This window comes from Pagrus major, chromosome 2 (assembly GCF_040436345.1).
Source record: "Pagrus major chromosome 2, Pma_NU_1.0".
Taxonomy (NCBI): Eukaryota; Metazoa; Chordata; class Actinopteri; order Spariformes; family Sparidae; genus Pagrus; species Pagrus major.
Genome location: NC_133216.1, coordinates 4,300,033 through 4,315,808, shown reverse-complemented (window position 1 = coordinate 4,315,808; position 15,776 = coordinate 4,300,033). Strand labels below are relative to the sequence as shown.

The window sequence follows — 15,776 nt, the reverse complement described above, 5'->3', positions numbered from 1 at the left end:
CCGCAGTGCAGCTTAAATTTGACTCGAAGTGCCCGAGGCTGCCCCCACAATATGCCACATCCATCTCAAACTCAAGGTTTACAGGAGAAGTAAGTCTGCTGCAAACAAGCTGCTAAAAATAACTGAAAGAAGAGGTACATTCAACAAACGTGCATAAATCAACCAACACATAACTTTCTTCAGCTAATATTCAACTGAAATCCAGTTAATATCATGAAGCTTCGTAATCTTGCTAACTAGCTAAAGTTAAATAAATTAGATTGTTATGGAGCAGATTGATGAAAGCAGGAAGATGAGAGGAAGATGAATAGATGTGTAGCATGGTAGGACCTAAGGAGGAAGAAGAAGAGGAAAGGAAAGAGGAGAGAAGATTGTCATCATGGAGGTGTTTTCATTTTGGAAAAATCCAGTGGGAGCTCCAGTGAAGACGTCAGCGAGGAGGAGCCTTTAATTTAACACAAAATCTGAAAGCAGCTCGATTTCTAACGCACGCGAGGGGTTTTTCGGTTAACACGACAAAAGAGGCTGAACCTTCTTTGACTAATTAAAAAGTGTTTAAACTGAGGTTAGCTTGTTTTTTCTCTCCTCTGCATCCACATCGCAGCTCCCTGCAGTTTGTATTTCATCACTACAGAGCTGAGGAAGGGCCGGGGAGTGTCAGGTTTCCTGTATGTGTGCTCATGCTTTGAGTTGGCTGAACACTCGGAGATGAGAACAGAGCCCACCCAGTACTTAGCACTTTGAACATCTTACTACTGCACTCCCTTTATAAACATGTAGAAGAAATGGAAGCAAGAAACCACACCTATCTCTCCAACATGTAGCCAAGTCTGCAGTGTCCCAGTGTCGAATACTCAAAGTTGTTCTGCAGTTCATTTACAAGAAATGAATCATACGGGCTGCTGCTAAATTTAATTAAACTTCACAAAGACATTACATACCTTTCTGAAATCTTTAATATTACCAACAGTAAACCAAAAGTGCTGCTAAACAAATCTAGTCTTATACTGTCAGTTCGGTGTTTTAACCCTCATGATGATTAAATTGTTGAGTTGGGGATTTACACATCTGGACATTTTATTTCACATGTGAAAAAAAAAAGCCAATCACATGTGAATGTGTGAAATTCAAATGTGAAAAATGTGAATTTCTGACGGCAAAGTTTTGATTCATAAAAGCCGATCACGTGTGAAATGATTTTATTTTTTACATATTCAAATTGTCGTTCACCTGCTGAAATAGCTGATTGCACGTGAAAACATGGAAATGTTGAATTCACATGTGAAGAAGCAAATTTCAGCTGATTTCATGTGATATGATGTTTTGTGGAAATTCTAAACCACATGTGAAAAAAAGCTAATCATGTGAATGTCTGTAATTCACATGTGAAAATATAAATATTTTATCTATATGTGGAAAAAAAAAGCCAATCCCTTCAGAAAATTTTACATTTTTGTGTGAAATTGTGGTTTCCACATGTGAAAAGGTGAATTTCACATGTGGAAAGGTAGATTTCACGTGATGTAAATGTGGAATAATCTGAGTTGAGTCCAGTCCGTGCAGAACCACACAGTCTGCAGAACCGGGCTAATCTAATCATTCAAAATAAGCAAGATGAGTGTTTAGGGTCTTTAAAATCATTTGTTCAAGAGGTCTGATAGCATCGTCAGTGATCTTGAAGGAAGGTTTGAGGGATTTTGAGGCGCCGTAAGGTGGGCAGAAGAGTCAGAGGAGGGATTCAAGTTTCAGCAGACCTTGGTCAGCCACTGTGTGTCAGATATTTAAAGCCTGTACACACCCCGATTGAACCCAAACAGGTGTTTCCACTTGCCCGAGACTTTCTCAGGACTCCTTTAGGTTTGTACAGACTCGTTCTTTATGATTCTCTTACTTTTGTAATCTTAGCCATCTCCCAGCATCTCTTTGCTAAATAATTGCTAATAATTGTACTTTGCTCAGGTGGAAAAGTGCAATTATTTCAATTAGTTTATAAAAAATTAGCCACAATAACACACCTGATAACACGTGTGTTTGTGTAGGACCATTCACTGATTAAATTTATTCATAGCGAGGTGTCACAAACACCTCAGCTCCTTTTTCCTGCAACTTAAGTGTGATTTAATGGGAGTTATAGCTTTCTAGAGGCATTAAATAATATTCAGTGCACCTACAGGGATCATAAATCTCCTCTCTAGTTGTACCTGCTCTGCCCACCTCACAGTTAGAGCAGGATATTTTGTATGCATGTGTGTTTTTACAGTTCAGTGTCTCCAGTTGCGTAGCCGACAGAGAACGGTGGTGTTACAAGGTGCCTCGCCCTTCTGAGAAAGTGTGCCCCTGTAATAATAATCCTATTTTAATCTGCCTCCTGAGGTTATGTGTCCTGGATTATCAAATATGAAGAATGCTGCCAGGGAGGGAAGCTGAGACGCATTGAATCAGCTGCAATTTAAAACCATGTTAGAGTCTGTGTGAGGAGCTGCTGTTATTAGATAAACAACCTCAGAGAAGAAGAGTTAATGTTGAAAAATAAAGTCTCCTTTCCAAAAAATATTGCTGACGTGAAGGTTGCAGAGATTATGGATTTCTTCTCCAGTGATGAGTTCTTGCAAGCTGTTCTTCTCAAAGCAGAGTCAAATTTCATTTTGAATCATGAATGATGACGTTAGGTTGGTCCAAAGCTACAAAGTCATAAATTGATTAAAACCAATCGTAGTTTTGTTCGAGATTTAAGGCTTTAAAGTGAGTCTCTTGTCAGACAGCAGCAGGGTGAACAGACTGTGGCTGGGCGGGTGTTGTCTTTTAGTATCCTTCGGGCTCTGTGCAGACATCTCACCCCACTGATATCACTGATGCTCTGTAGATGGTACCAGTGATGTTCTGGGCGGTTCTAATAGCCTGCTGTGGCGCCGTCCTGTCCCGGGCACATGCAAGTCAACAGAGCACAAACAGCAGTGTTTTGAGTGAAAGTCCTGTGTTTTACTCATCCATCCCTGACAAACTCTCTACAGATGCTAAAAGGTAGCATGTACGTCTGTATGAGACGGCGAGGAGTGACGAAACGCGGGTACTTGAAATTTGAATTTGCAGCATCAAATTTAGAAAGATACAACAACTAAGTGCATTTATTTATATCAGGTGTTGTGACTGTTATAATCTGTAACTGGGCTTCAGTTTGAAAAACAACCAACAATCTTGTTCAGCAGAGGTATTTAGCTGAAACAGCCCTTTAAAGGCACAGGAATGAGGAAGTGAGTCGGAGGTGTTGCTATGTTTTAGTTGACCCACAGCTTGTTGTTATCGTTGCCATGGAAACAAGAGCAGGGGAGGCTTTCTTATCTCTCCAGGCACACGTACATACATCAGTGCTGGTGCACCTCTGACACGACGCCTCCATATCTGTTATTGTGATTCTGTACCGACGGGCGGGTCGGCGTTCCTCCTGAAAGAGACGGGCAGAGAACTACAGTGGCCTGTGAGGTTCACTCAGTCCTCTCTTTCACTGCATTGTCAAAGAAAGCAGCAGGCTGCAACCAAAAGGTCCCCGTCTTGCTTCAGGTCAGCGTGTCACTGAGCAAAGCTGCTAAATGTGTCGCGGCGCCGAATGAACCCGGAATGATTAAAATGACCTTTTGGCTTTCTTCTGTTGGTGATTTCAAACAAAAACTGGAGCAGTTTGTTCCTCGGAGGAGGAGAGGCTGCTAAACGACAAACATTCACTTGAAAATGTCAAACCTTATTAAGTCAGGCGACACACCTGTAATCACTTCACATGCAAATACAACATTTTCTCCGACAACAGAGAACAGAGAGCCAACGGAGAACATGTTTACCTCCCTTGATCAACACTATGGCCGCTGCATTTTGTGAAAGCTGGCTCATCACTGGCTTTTTGGCTTGTCCAGTTAAAACAGTCGAGACAACCACAATATTGCTTGACCGCTGAGCTGTTCACCTGCTAAACTGACGCTTCAGGGGCAGGTAGAGCATCATATTTTGCAGCTTGAGGCCACTGAAGAGGCTGCAGTGTTTCATGAGTTCATGAAGGAACGGCTGCTCCTTCTCCTCCATCAGGTTCATCAAACAAAACTTATTTTTCCATTAAAATCTGACTTCAGTTTCTGCTCGTGACAACACTCAAAGACATCTTTATCCCATCAGGACGATTAGCTGAGATCTGCGCTGAAAAAATTCAAAACAAAACAAGAGGACGCATGAAACAGACGACATCTTCCTTTCATACTCAGAGTTTACAGTATACTCCTCAGTGCAGGTGCAGCTCCACGTTAGCATGACGGAAATATCTGAATGTGTGCTCGTCTGCTTTCTGTTTGTTTATGTGAGCTGATCTGCACATGTTAATGAGTGCATGTGTGTGTGTCATGGCAGGCATGTGGTGTTATGCACTCGCGAGCATCCACAAGCGTCGGTTGAATCTGATTAGCTTTAATAACAAAACCGACGACGAGCGGCATATTCCTTGGCTCCCTCCCCATCGTGCCGAGGCGGTGACGAGGACCAGATTCCTCGGGCTCGACGCTGAAATTAGATCAGACCAATCTGGAGAGAGTGTTTAGAGGCTCGCACAAATGGACGTGCAGAGAAAGGGGAGAGATAACGCCGACAGGGAATCATCTGATTATGGAAATAATTAGTTGTCATGGATATCAGTCATCGTTTGATGTGATTGGGTGGATTTATGCAGCTTCGGGTAGCCTTGGATGGTTGGTTGAGAGGCAACAGAGGAGGGGGAGACGGATGGAGACAAATTATTCTGCTTTGGCGTAGTGATGCGGCACCAGCTCGCATCTGTTCTGTCAGACTGTGATTACTGACAAACACTTTGCTTCCACTTCACAGTTTACACTCATTCCAACAAGATGATCCCTGTATTGGATGAGAGATTATTTTTTGTATTTTGCCAACTCTAGCAACATTTGCAAAATGTACTAAAAATCGCCATGAATGCAGGAGAAAATATAGAAACACGGCAGGCATGAGGGCAAAGGTTCAAACAGACTGATGATGCACTTTGTAATATTTTTCCCTTCCAGTGTTATTTGAAGTAATAACAACACAAACCACAGTAGCTCTCTCTCTGACTTCCTGTTTCCTGTTTCCTGCTGCAGAGGAAGGCGAGTACTTCCTGAAGGTTTTGATTCCCAGCTATGCGGCGGGGTCCATCATCGGGAAGGGAGGTCAGACCATCGTCCAGCTGCAGAAAGAGACCGGAGCCACCATCAAACTGTCCAAATCCAAAGACTTCTACCCCGGTAAGACACCACAAGCACCACCACCACTGCTGCCTCGGATGGAGGGATGACAGGGTTAGACAAGTGAAGGAAAACATCATCCTCAGACACTTCTACACTGTTAAATTTACTGTTTTAGATTTTTATCTTTTTTAGGCATCCTCAAAAAGAAATGATGACACTGTCTGACACATGTAATTCATATTTGGCCAATTAGACACAACAAATAACAAAATATATACAGTCAAATGTCAAAATATTTGCACAAGAAATGCTAGATGCATCACAAATATCCTTTTTAACAGTGTCGAAGTGTTAGAAGGAGTTTGTGGATGGATTGATGGGTGGAGAGCATTTGTTTCCATCCATCCTTTGAAGGAAAGTGAAGGATGGAGCGAGTGTGTCGGGATGAAGAGATGTGAAGTGTTTTGAACCATTAAGGAAACATTTCATTATCTCAGTTTTCATCCATCAGTTTGTAATGTAATAATGTTATAACACACACACACACACACACACACACACACACACACACACAGTCCACCAGAGATCAGGATTACAGGATCAGAGGTGAAATTGTATTTATCTAAACTCTTAATTCTGCCCTGATGTGACATGTGACTCTGGCGGTGAGGAGGGGGAGGCTGTGGTTTTGTGTGTGTGTGTGTGTGTGTGTGTGTGTGTGTGTGTTTGTGTGTGTGTGTGTGTGTGTGTGTGTGTGTGTGTGTGTGTGTGTGTGTGTGTGTGTGTGTGTGTGTGTGTGTGTGTGTGTGCCTGCTGTTAGTCAGAGGTTTTGGTTGTTTATTTGAGCTGTAGAACAGATTACATGTCGCGCAGGGTCCATGATGTTTCTAACCAAACACGTGTGAAAGTGCTGCGAATGCAACTCCGCCCTGCTATAAAAATACATTTATTATGTACTTGGATAAATGTGTTTTAAAGAAAATGTCATGTATTTTTTGGCTTTATCCTGAGACAAGCTCTTGACATCTTTATAAATCACAGCCGTAGTCAGGAAGAGCTTTGGATGGATGAGGGTTAGGCTACTATAACTCCTGGTGAGCTTGGGGGAAAGATGGTGGTTTGGTTAAACACTGAAAAAACCCAACACATCCCCGCTGCTGCAAGTCACTGTTGACTTTCTCAATATTTAACCAAGACCACAGTCTTTTCCTAACCTCAACCAACTGCTTAGAGTTGCCCGAACACAACCATTAAATCATTATTCGTGCTGTAGTTTCCAGGAGTGGTTGTTGTCAGCGTGAAGGTTTTTCAGGGTTTCACCACAGATTAACTTGTTTGTAACGACACAAATTCATCCAGACAAACAGCCTTTCCAGAAGGATATCAGGTGAAACAGAACATGTGTCTTTCTGTGGTCTGACTCCACTTGTAGAGCCTCAAACCAAGTGGAAAAACAGTGATGTGTCCTGATTTAAGTGCCTTCATATGTTGGCAGGTGGCAGAGTGATTCAGAATGGTGAAACATATTTATGTGACCTAAATCTATTACTACGACGCTACGACTCTTCTCTCTGAGATAATATTCACAACCTCCAGGGTTCCTGTGAGCGGTGAAATATCCTTCAGAGATAAAATTACAGTCACATGCTCATTTTTAAAACAAGGCGTCAGCAGTCGCACTAAACAATCCCACCTCCAGTTAAACTCCCAGCGACTCTCCAGTGTTGTCGTAGCGCCTGCGGAGTCTCTGATGTAATCGCTGCCCCCGAGCCAATCACAGCATGAGGTTTCCCCAGCTCTGCTAGAGACTTGTCGGACACACAGTGTGCCGCTCTGAAATATGTTTCAGAGCTTCAGCCTGGAATTCATGTTGGAAATTCAAGGTGGTTTCTGGGCGCAAAGGGACTCAGAGAGCTGCTGAGTGACTCGTTTAATGAGGGAGAAGAGAGAGAAAGTGTTTTTACAATCACATATTTATGACACTTCACAAAATGTGTCGATCTGTGTAACATCGTTGTTCTGCCGGACTCTCTAGAGACGAATGAAGTTGAATAAAAGATTTTTTTTTAATTTAAATTAAATGAAACATACTACAGTTTTGGCTGTCTGAAACATGATGTCATTTGGAAATAACAGCCATTAAATATTGTGAATTATTTTCCTGTGAAGCTTCGTTGGACATCATCCTGTCCTCTGTTCAGCCCAGCTGCATTTACTCTTTCTTTCCTCTACTTTAAACCCCTCCGTGGTCTGGTATTTATTTGGATTGAAATTCAGCTCTCATTCTTGTTGTCTCGGTGTGTGTGTGTGTGTGTGTGTGTGTGTGTGTGTGTGTGTGTGTGTGTGTGTTCGAGAGTGTGTGAATGTGTGTATCAGTGCAGTGTTGGGGTCTGCAAACAAGCCGCCGTTGTTTGACACCGGCACATGAGACTCCTGAAAGCTCTGCCAGCTACAACAGATGCAAGGTGCGAGAGCCTCCAAGATGCACACGTGCACACACACACACACACACACACACATGCGCGCACACACACACACACACACACACACATGCAAAGGAACTCGAACACAATGATATGATAGAAACAGTTACTTATAAGAGCACATAAATCCATAGAAAGTTTCTACGGTGCTGCAGAGGAAGTGCGTATAAATCTGCAAGAATATCCACACACACACACACATATACACATTAACACACACACACGCACACAAAAAGACATGGTTTCCAATCTCCTGGGGTTTGTTCGCCAAAATCACTGCAAAGCCGAGAAAGAGGGGAGGAAGGGAGACAAGTGAGAGAAAGAAAGAAAAAAGAAAGAAAGAGAGGGTTGTATGGGCCCCGTCTAGAGGGAAGGACTGAAGGAGCAGTGTGTGTGTGTGTGTGTGTGTGTGTGTGTGTCTGTGTGTGTGTGTGTGTGTGTATGTGCACCCTTCCTAAGCACTGAAGGGGGCATCTGTATGCAAATGAGACACGGTTCTTCCTGGGTGACAAATCAAAAGGCCCACCTGCTGCAAGGGCCCGTCTGTGTGTGTGTGTGTGTGTGTGTGTGTGTGTGTGTGTGTGTGTGTGTGTGTGTGTGTGTGTGTGTGTGTGTGTTAGGAATAACAGGGCCAGTCTAATGAACAGAGTAGAGAGTTACTGCTGTGTCTTGGCCAAAGCGTCTCATTCCTCTCCTCTCGGTCCTCGGAAGACATTAGTCGTCCTCCTTCCCTTCCCCCTTCCCCCCCCCCTCTACTCCCCCCACATGCACTCACATACACACACACACACACACACACACACATCCCAGCTGTCATCGGAAACCTGGCAGAGGTCATTGGAGTTTTGGGATATTTATCTTAATGCACTTTATCTTAATGGAAGTTAAGACAAAACAAAAAAAAAAAAACACTTTTAACTTCCTCTTTTCAAAATAAAAGCTGTGCATAGATTTGTTGGATGCATTCTCGTATAAAGCATGCTTGTTTGGAGGCTAAAAGAATAATAATAACCCAGTTAAAGATCCCATGGTGCGAGAGTTGTACTGAGCCAAAACTAGATGAGACCCAGTAAGAAGAAAATCTAATATTTCAACACAGACGCTACAAAATGTGAGTTTCTTTCCAAAATGAGATCATCATTTTAACCCAAAATAAAAGCACCTCTGGCTCTTGAACAGACATTCTTTATCACAAAACTTTAACAGTGTTTGGCAGCATTTTAAGGACAGAAAATTGGCAAAATCTCAAGCTGGATCCTGCAGGACAGAACTGTCTAAAGATGAGCTTAAGATAAAAACAAAATCCCATCATTTTGCACTAAATATGTGGAACATAATTGTCCCCTGTGGGGAATTTAGTGGCTACAGTGGCAAACTTAGTGTGACAAGAGAGGACGCTGCGTGAAGAAACAAAAGAATAACACAACATGAGGCTAAAAATAGAGAATCCAATGAGCAGCGACGAGACAAAGAAAATCAACATAACAGGATGCAAACAGCTGTGAGGACACATTTCCAACAGATGAAGAGGAAGAAGAGGGAAGAACACAGATTGTTACAGGTATTGATTTATTCATATATACTGACCCAACAGATTTTAGAGAATCGGGTCAGAAAAATCCTGAAGAAAGTCAGAATCTGAGCCAGAAACACACACGACCTTGTCTCACCCTCTTCTCCTTCTCCAGCCTACATTCCTCCACCCATATATCACACTCCTCTCCCTCCATCCCTCTTCTCCTCCGTCTGCTTCTCTCAGACCTTCCTCCTCTCTTTATTCATGCATCCTTCGATCCAGCTCCATCTCACCCATCAATCATCCCTCCCTCCCTCTCCCCGTCGCATTATTCCTTCACCTCCTCCTCCCTCTCTTTTCCTTCCTCTCCGTCCTTCCTCTCCCCTCCCTCCGACTCTCCCTCCATCCCATCTATCTGGAGAATAGTGCAGCAGCAGCACTTAAGCCGACGACCAATTAGCAAGGAGCAGCAGTACGGGGGGACGAGACAGGCCACCATTCATCCTCACGCACACACACACACACACGCACGCACATACACACACAGAGCGCTGTACGACCTACCATTCACTATTATGGCACAACAGATTTATTACATACCCATACAGTACAAGGCAGTGCCGCTTCCAAATATAGCTTCTCCCTGTCTCGCTCTCTCTTTCTATTTGTTTCTCTCTCTCTCCTTGTCTCCCTCTCTCTCTCTCTCTCTCTCTCTCTCTCTCTCTCTCTCTCTCTCTCTCCCTCTCTGTGGACAAACTGGATACAAAAGGACGTGACAGTTTTTTTTATGACAATGCTCCATCTGCAGAGCTGCAATCATCTAGACAGTTAAAAAAACAACAACAACAAACAAAAACCCCTTTCCATTTAGGTGTAAGAGCATAAAAATGACTGAAAAATGACAGACAAATCTGTGTTACAAAAGACAAGCTGTGTCACCGCTACAGCCTGGTGTCACCAATGACTTCGATCCCAATTTAATGTGGATTCGTTTTGGGATATTTCAGTTACAATATGAGATTCAGAGAGAACTAAAGCTGTAAATTGTGCCAGGAATCCTCTAACCTGGTGCATTATTAAAAGATATTCATGTTAACATGATTTAAGAATTGAATTGTATGATTTGGGAGATTTGTGGTTTGAAAAAGTAATGGGATATTGTTATGATTTAGGTATCAATTATTAAAAATGCTGTCGGCTAAGAACAAGAAACCAACGACAGATGTAGGCTGATGTATGTCCTCAAAGGAAAATAAGAAAAAGAAAGAAACGTTCCCGTTTTAAACGAGCTTTGTGGCCGTTAGAGTTTAGCAGGCGCACTTGAATGCACCATGAAGTGTGAAAGTCTGACGCAGACGGACAGCAGACGACAGAAGCGGCACAGAAGAGACTCAGTATAGTTTTTAATCACGTGACTGTTTTGGTACAAACATTCATCCGTCAGTGTGGCCGATAATCTTCAGAGATTTACTTGCTAAAAGGAAAATCTACCACATTTGGTGCTTGGCAGATGTTAATGTTGGACGCTGACGTGCATCCAAAGGAAAAGGAAGACTGCATATTAAAAGATCTATCGATACTGGATCATTCAAATGAATATTTAAACCCAGCCCTAACTATCTCTGTGTATTACAGACAAAGGGATAATTTTTTAGGTCATTTGGTCGTGAATAAATGCAACTTTAATTTCTTTAAAGGTAAACAGAAGAATCAAATAAAATGCTCACTCATTTCTAATATTTTCAAAATGAGTTGAGAGAGATGAAACTCGTGCATCTGTTGGTTCATCAGTTTGTGAGCAGAACAAACAGCCGCTGTGGTCCAACATAAAATATTCATTCACGACACCTGTTTTATAATTAGAATCGACCCGCTTCCCTCGTCTTCTCCTGCTCGCCGTTGGGGTATTGACCTCCGCTCGGACACCGAGGCACAGCCATAAAGACGAACTCAAAGCTGGAAATGAATTGGTATTGATGTCGTCAAAGTTTCCTTCTTCTGTCCTGTCGCAGTTTTATGGCTACAGTTCAGTTTCAGAGCCTCGGGGGTGAGCGACTCGCTGAGTGTTACAGCAGACAGACGCTGAGATAATAATGTGAGAGTTCTTACAAACTGTTACTGATACTGGAGAGATGAAGGATTGCTCTGCTGTGTGTTTTTTTTTTTACTGGATACACTGAAAATTTTTAACGATTTCTTTCTACCAGTCATGTTTGGAGAGAAGTAGAGTAAAAAAAAAGTCTGTCATTTAGTTTTATTTGAAGGAATATGACAATGCAGGAAAATCTGACTAAAAAGAACCAACATTCAAATGAAAACGTTATTTTTTCTTAAGATATAATTTGTACTCGGAGTGTGTAAAATATATGTATTTATGCATGAAAATCCATAAGTCTGAAGCCCTGAGCTGTTCCTGCTGAGCTAAAACTGTAACTAAACTTGTTTTACGACTCTCTGACCTCATCGGATGACAAGCTCCCAAAACATCCAGTGAAAGTGTCCGTTGTGAAATGAGTGAGTCTCAAACTTCACTTCCCTCTCTGCCGTGTGAACCTTAATTAAAGCAAACACAGAAGAAAATGTTGCACTGTGATCTGAAACAAAGAGACGTGCCATCATCATCATTAGAGTCTGCACACTTCATCCTCTGCTCTCAGTGTGTGTGTGGACAATAATATCAGCATCTATTTGTGCCTGTTACCCTCCAACAGCCGGACACATTCCTGCAGCGGTGACTTCACCACCACATATAAGCCATTTCGATGAGCCCAGTTTAAACTGAATCTGTTGGTTAATGAGACGCCAGTGATGAAGGTCACATGTTCTGATCTGACTCACGTTCAGAGGAGACGGAGCCGGTTAGTTTCTCATTAGCAGCTGAAAAACACTGAAGCTCCACATGTGAAAATAATTGAACCCGGTGGTCAGTTGATGATTAGTCTGTCACGTGATGGTGTACTGAACTATATGGCCAAAAGTATATGGACACTTAAGTTTGACAAATATATCAAACTTGTCCACATACTTTTGGCCACATGGGAAATAATAATGTTAAGGCTTAAAACAGGCTTATGTGTGATGGCTGCTGGTTGCATCCTTACCTCCATCACTCTCTCTCTCAATCCTCTTTTGCTCTTTTTGTACACTTTCTTCCTCTCGTCTTCTTCCTCCACAGTCTGTCTCTCTCGCTCTCTGTCTCCTCTGGCTGTCCTCTGTCACGGCGTTCCTCCATTTTAGAGCTTTGTCTTTAATCCCACGCCATGATTGCGGTTTTCAGTATTAAATATCCCATCTGCACACACACACACACACACAAAACCAGCACACATCTGGCGTAAAAGGCCACATGAACTCTCATACTAACACACACCTGACTCACACACACACACACACACACAAACACACACGCTGCCCCTGGCCTTTAACAACATCACTGATTTCAGCGCCCCTAAGCCTCTTATGGGGCTCTAAGCTCTCAGACTGAGAGATGGAAAACTGCAATATTACATGTCACACACACACACACACACACACACACACACACACACACACACACACACACAAATATGCAACTGTAATGAATTTCCTGTTTGTTAGCCATTTCCCCTCTTCATTAGGCGACTTATTCATTACAAATGCCTGCAGTTTATCAGTTATAACGAGATGATTTCCACTAAATTAGATTCCTACTTTGGTTCCGTCGGAATTTGTCAAATTATTGGCGGCAAATTGACGCCAGTTAACGTGTTTGCGGTCTGGCTGAGCTCGAGCGTCGCAGCTGGTCTGAGCTCAGCCTAAATTTAAACCCCTCGCTGTGTTTGTGTTGTTACTTTATTAACGATATTTGAGTCCGAAAAAGATGATAGTGTTTACACTGAGCACACCTCGGGCTCCTTGCTCGAGTAATCGTTTCAAAACTCTAATAAAAGAATCAATAAATTCTTGTTATTTGCAGTGAATTGATGGTGCAGAGGATGGTAAAACAGATGGGACTGAAGCTGAAGAAGCAGTGATGAAACATTGACAACAGCAGCATTTTTTTATATTTGTGTGTGTGTGTGTGTGTGTGTGTGTGTGTGTGTGTGTGTGTGTGTGTGTGTGTGTGTGTGTGTGTGACGTCAGCCAGCAGCGGTTGAGTAATGCCTCAGTACCAGTCAGTGCCACGCAGGCTCACAGACAGACAGACCATCATATCCCGGCAGGCACTCAGAGACAGGCAGACTGCAGATATAACACTTCCATCACTCTCTCAGGCCTCCATGTCTGTGAGGAAGAAATGTTATTTAGATTGGTACAGCAGCAGCTTTTAAAGAGGAGGTTGGACTCTCCACCGTGAGAGTTTTTGACAATGATGACAGCAGCTTTTTATAAAATAAAGAGATCAGTCGCGAAAAAAAATGAGAAAATCACAATCAGGTTTTGTTTCGCAGGAAAGTAAGCAGTCAGTTGCTGATATTATCCGTCTTATTTTTTGTGATATGATCTTTTATTTGATATAGTAATTAAAAATGAGACAAGGTTTATGCACCACTTAGTTAAACAGAATTTGAGATCAAATCAGACACGTCTTTGTTTCATCAAGACCTTGAAAAACGGCCATATCTTGGATCTGAATATCTGCTGTTGAATGACAACCTTCAGTGATGAAGTCTTTCTTCCTCTGTAGTTGAAAAGGTCAAATTAAAAGTGGTGGGAGCTTGTTGCTTCCCTCTTAAGTGCCTCTCTGAGTGTGTTTCTGTGTTCGGAGGCCCCGGTGGGAGCCGAACCCTGAACCGTGGCGGGGTTACGGATGTTCTCCGACATGAACTCATGCAGAATGAGCATTAATACCACACTGACATACAGCTCTGTTAACCAACTCAAAGTCAGACTCAAACCACCAACCTTTGATGCACAGGGAGCAACAGAAACAAGTTGCTGTACAGTATACACTATACCTATATGGGTTAATATAGTGTATTATGTTTTTGTACACTGAAAGCTGTTTATATTATTATTATATTATATATTCTATTAATTTACATATAAATGTCAAAATACACGTACTACAAAGTGGCCGCTGGACAAAAATGAAAACAAACAAAATGGGAGGCTAAATGTGTCTCTGCAGTATCCAGGTGGAAATAGTAGATTCATGGTTTTAAACAAAGTATTTCTGTCTCTACCTTTGTCGAATGTAAATCTGATGTCATGCTCAGATTGTCTGCAGCCTGAACATGTGAGTCAGTGACATGCTAGACACGACAGGTGTAGTGTCAACAGATGCAGAGCAGTTTCTTTGGGCCTTCTTGACCTTCCTCCTCCACACAGTGACCCCCCCCCCCCCCCCCCCCACATCAGTCAGTCCCCTGCTGCCTGCAGACAGGCATGACTAATCAATCTGCTGCACATCTGCCACACGGAGGACAGGGCGTCAGGGTACACCCACCTGATTTCCTTTACTTTCCCTTCTGTCTTTGTCTACGGGACACTACAGGATTCAAATCAGCAGAAATGAAGAAGTTTCCCTTCACCTCAGTGCTCTCTCTCTCTCTCTCTCTCTCTCTCCATTAGCTGGCTTCATGTTTAGACTTTTAATAAGAGAGTGCTGAGGGTCCCAGCGAGGCCAGTCGTAAATAGAACAGCAGGAATATGGCCGGCCAGCCCGCAGATCAATGCTGCACTCAGTGTGTGTGTGCAAGATCCTGACCTCTTGCTTATTCGAGTGTGTGTGTGTGCGTGTGTGTGTGACTGCTTATGTTCGTCTTTCTATCTGATGTTCAGCCTGTGTCTGAGTGAGTGTGTGTGTGAGTAAAAGTGAGAGTGTATGTGTGTGTGTGTGTGTCCTTGGGAAGTGTTAGGATAATGCAGTCTGCTGGTGAAATACGACTGTCATAAACCCTCTCAAACACTTTCACTGGCTCTCATCTCTCGCATATTGCACACTCACTCACACACACACACACACACACACACACACCCTTGGGATAATCACCATTGATCACCACTGCGGGTCTGAGTGTGTGAGTGTGTGTTTTTACTTGCTGAGAAACCTGAATCTTATTTGCACTGTTAAACAGACATGACATCATCCTCATCTTTATAAAGTTGAATAGTGACAGTGATCAGTAAACTAATCATGACTTTTAAAGAACTAATCAAAATTTTTAACTTAGATAAACATCCTGCAAACTGCCCTGATCAACTCAGCTCATGAAAGCTTTAAGAGCTCAGTGTTTCATAGACCTCCTCGGGGGAGAAAGCTCTGGCAGGCAGCAAATGTTGTGATTTTTATGGCTCCAGTTTATTTGGAATAAATAAAAGAAGAACTGGATAGTTAACATGAGCAGAGATAGACACCATGACTGCACAAACATGAAGTTCATCCACCAGAAAACCAAAAGAAAATTGTGTTTGCTTGCTGACACGTGTAACAAAATCAGATTTTAACATCAGATATTCAAAACATTTTCCTTTTTTTATTTACGGTGGACACAAAAAATGTGATATATTGTCTTTAACAGTGAAATTTTAATTATTCTATATTGTCACTGTATTCAATCCTGCAAATTCACTGGATCT

General features: G+C 42.5%; 1 protein-coding gene across 2 annotated transcripts in view; it reads left to right on the top strand.

Annotated features, from left to right (window-relative positions):
- The window catches only part of LOC141016699 (RNA-binding protein Nova-1-like), a 77,005-nt gene that overhangs the window by 14,602 nt on the left and 46,627 nt on the right, over positions 1-15,776 (top strand). For both annotated transcript variants that reach the window (XM_073491228.1, XM_073491221.1), the window contains one exon: positions 5,130-5,273. In XM_073491228.1, the coding sequence (XP_073347329.1) occupies positions 5,130-5,273 (144 nt within the window). The remainder of the gene's footprint in view (positions 1-5,129; positions 5,274-15,776) is intronic.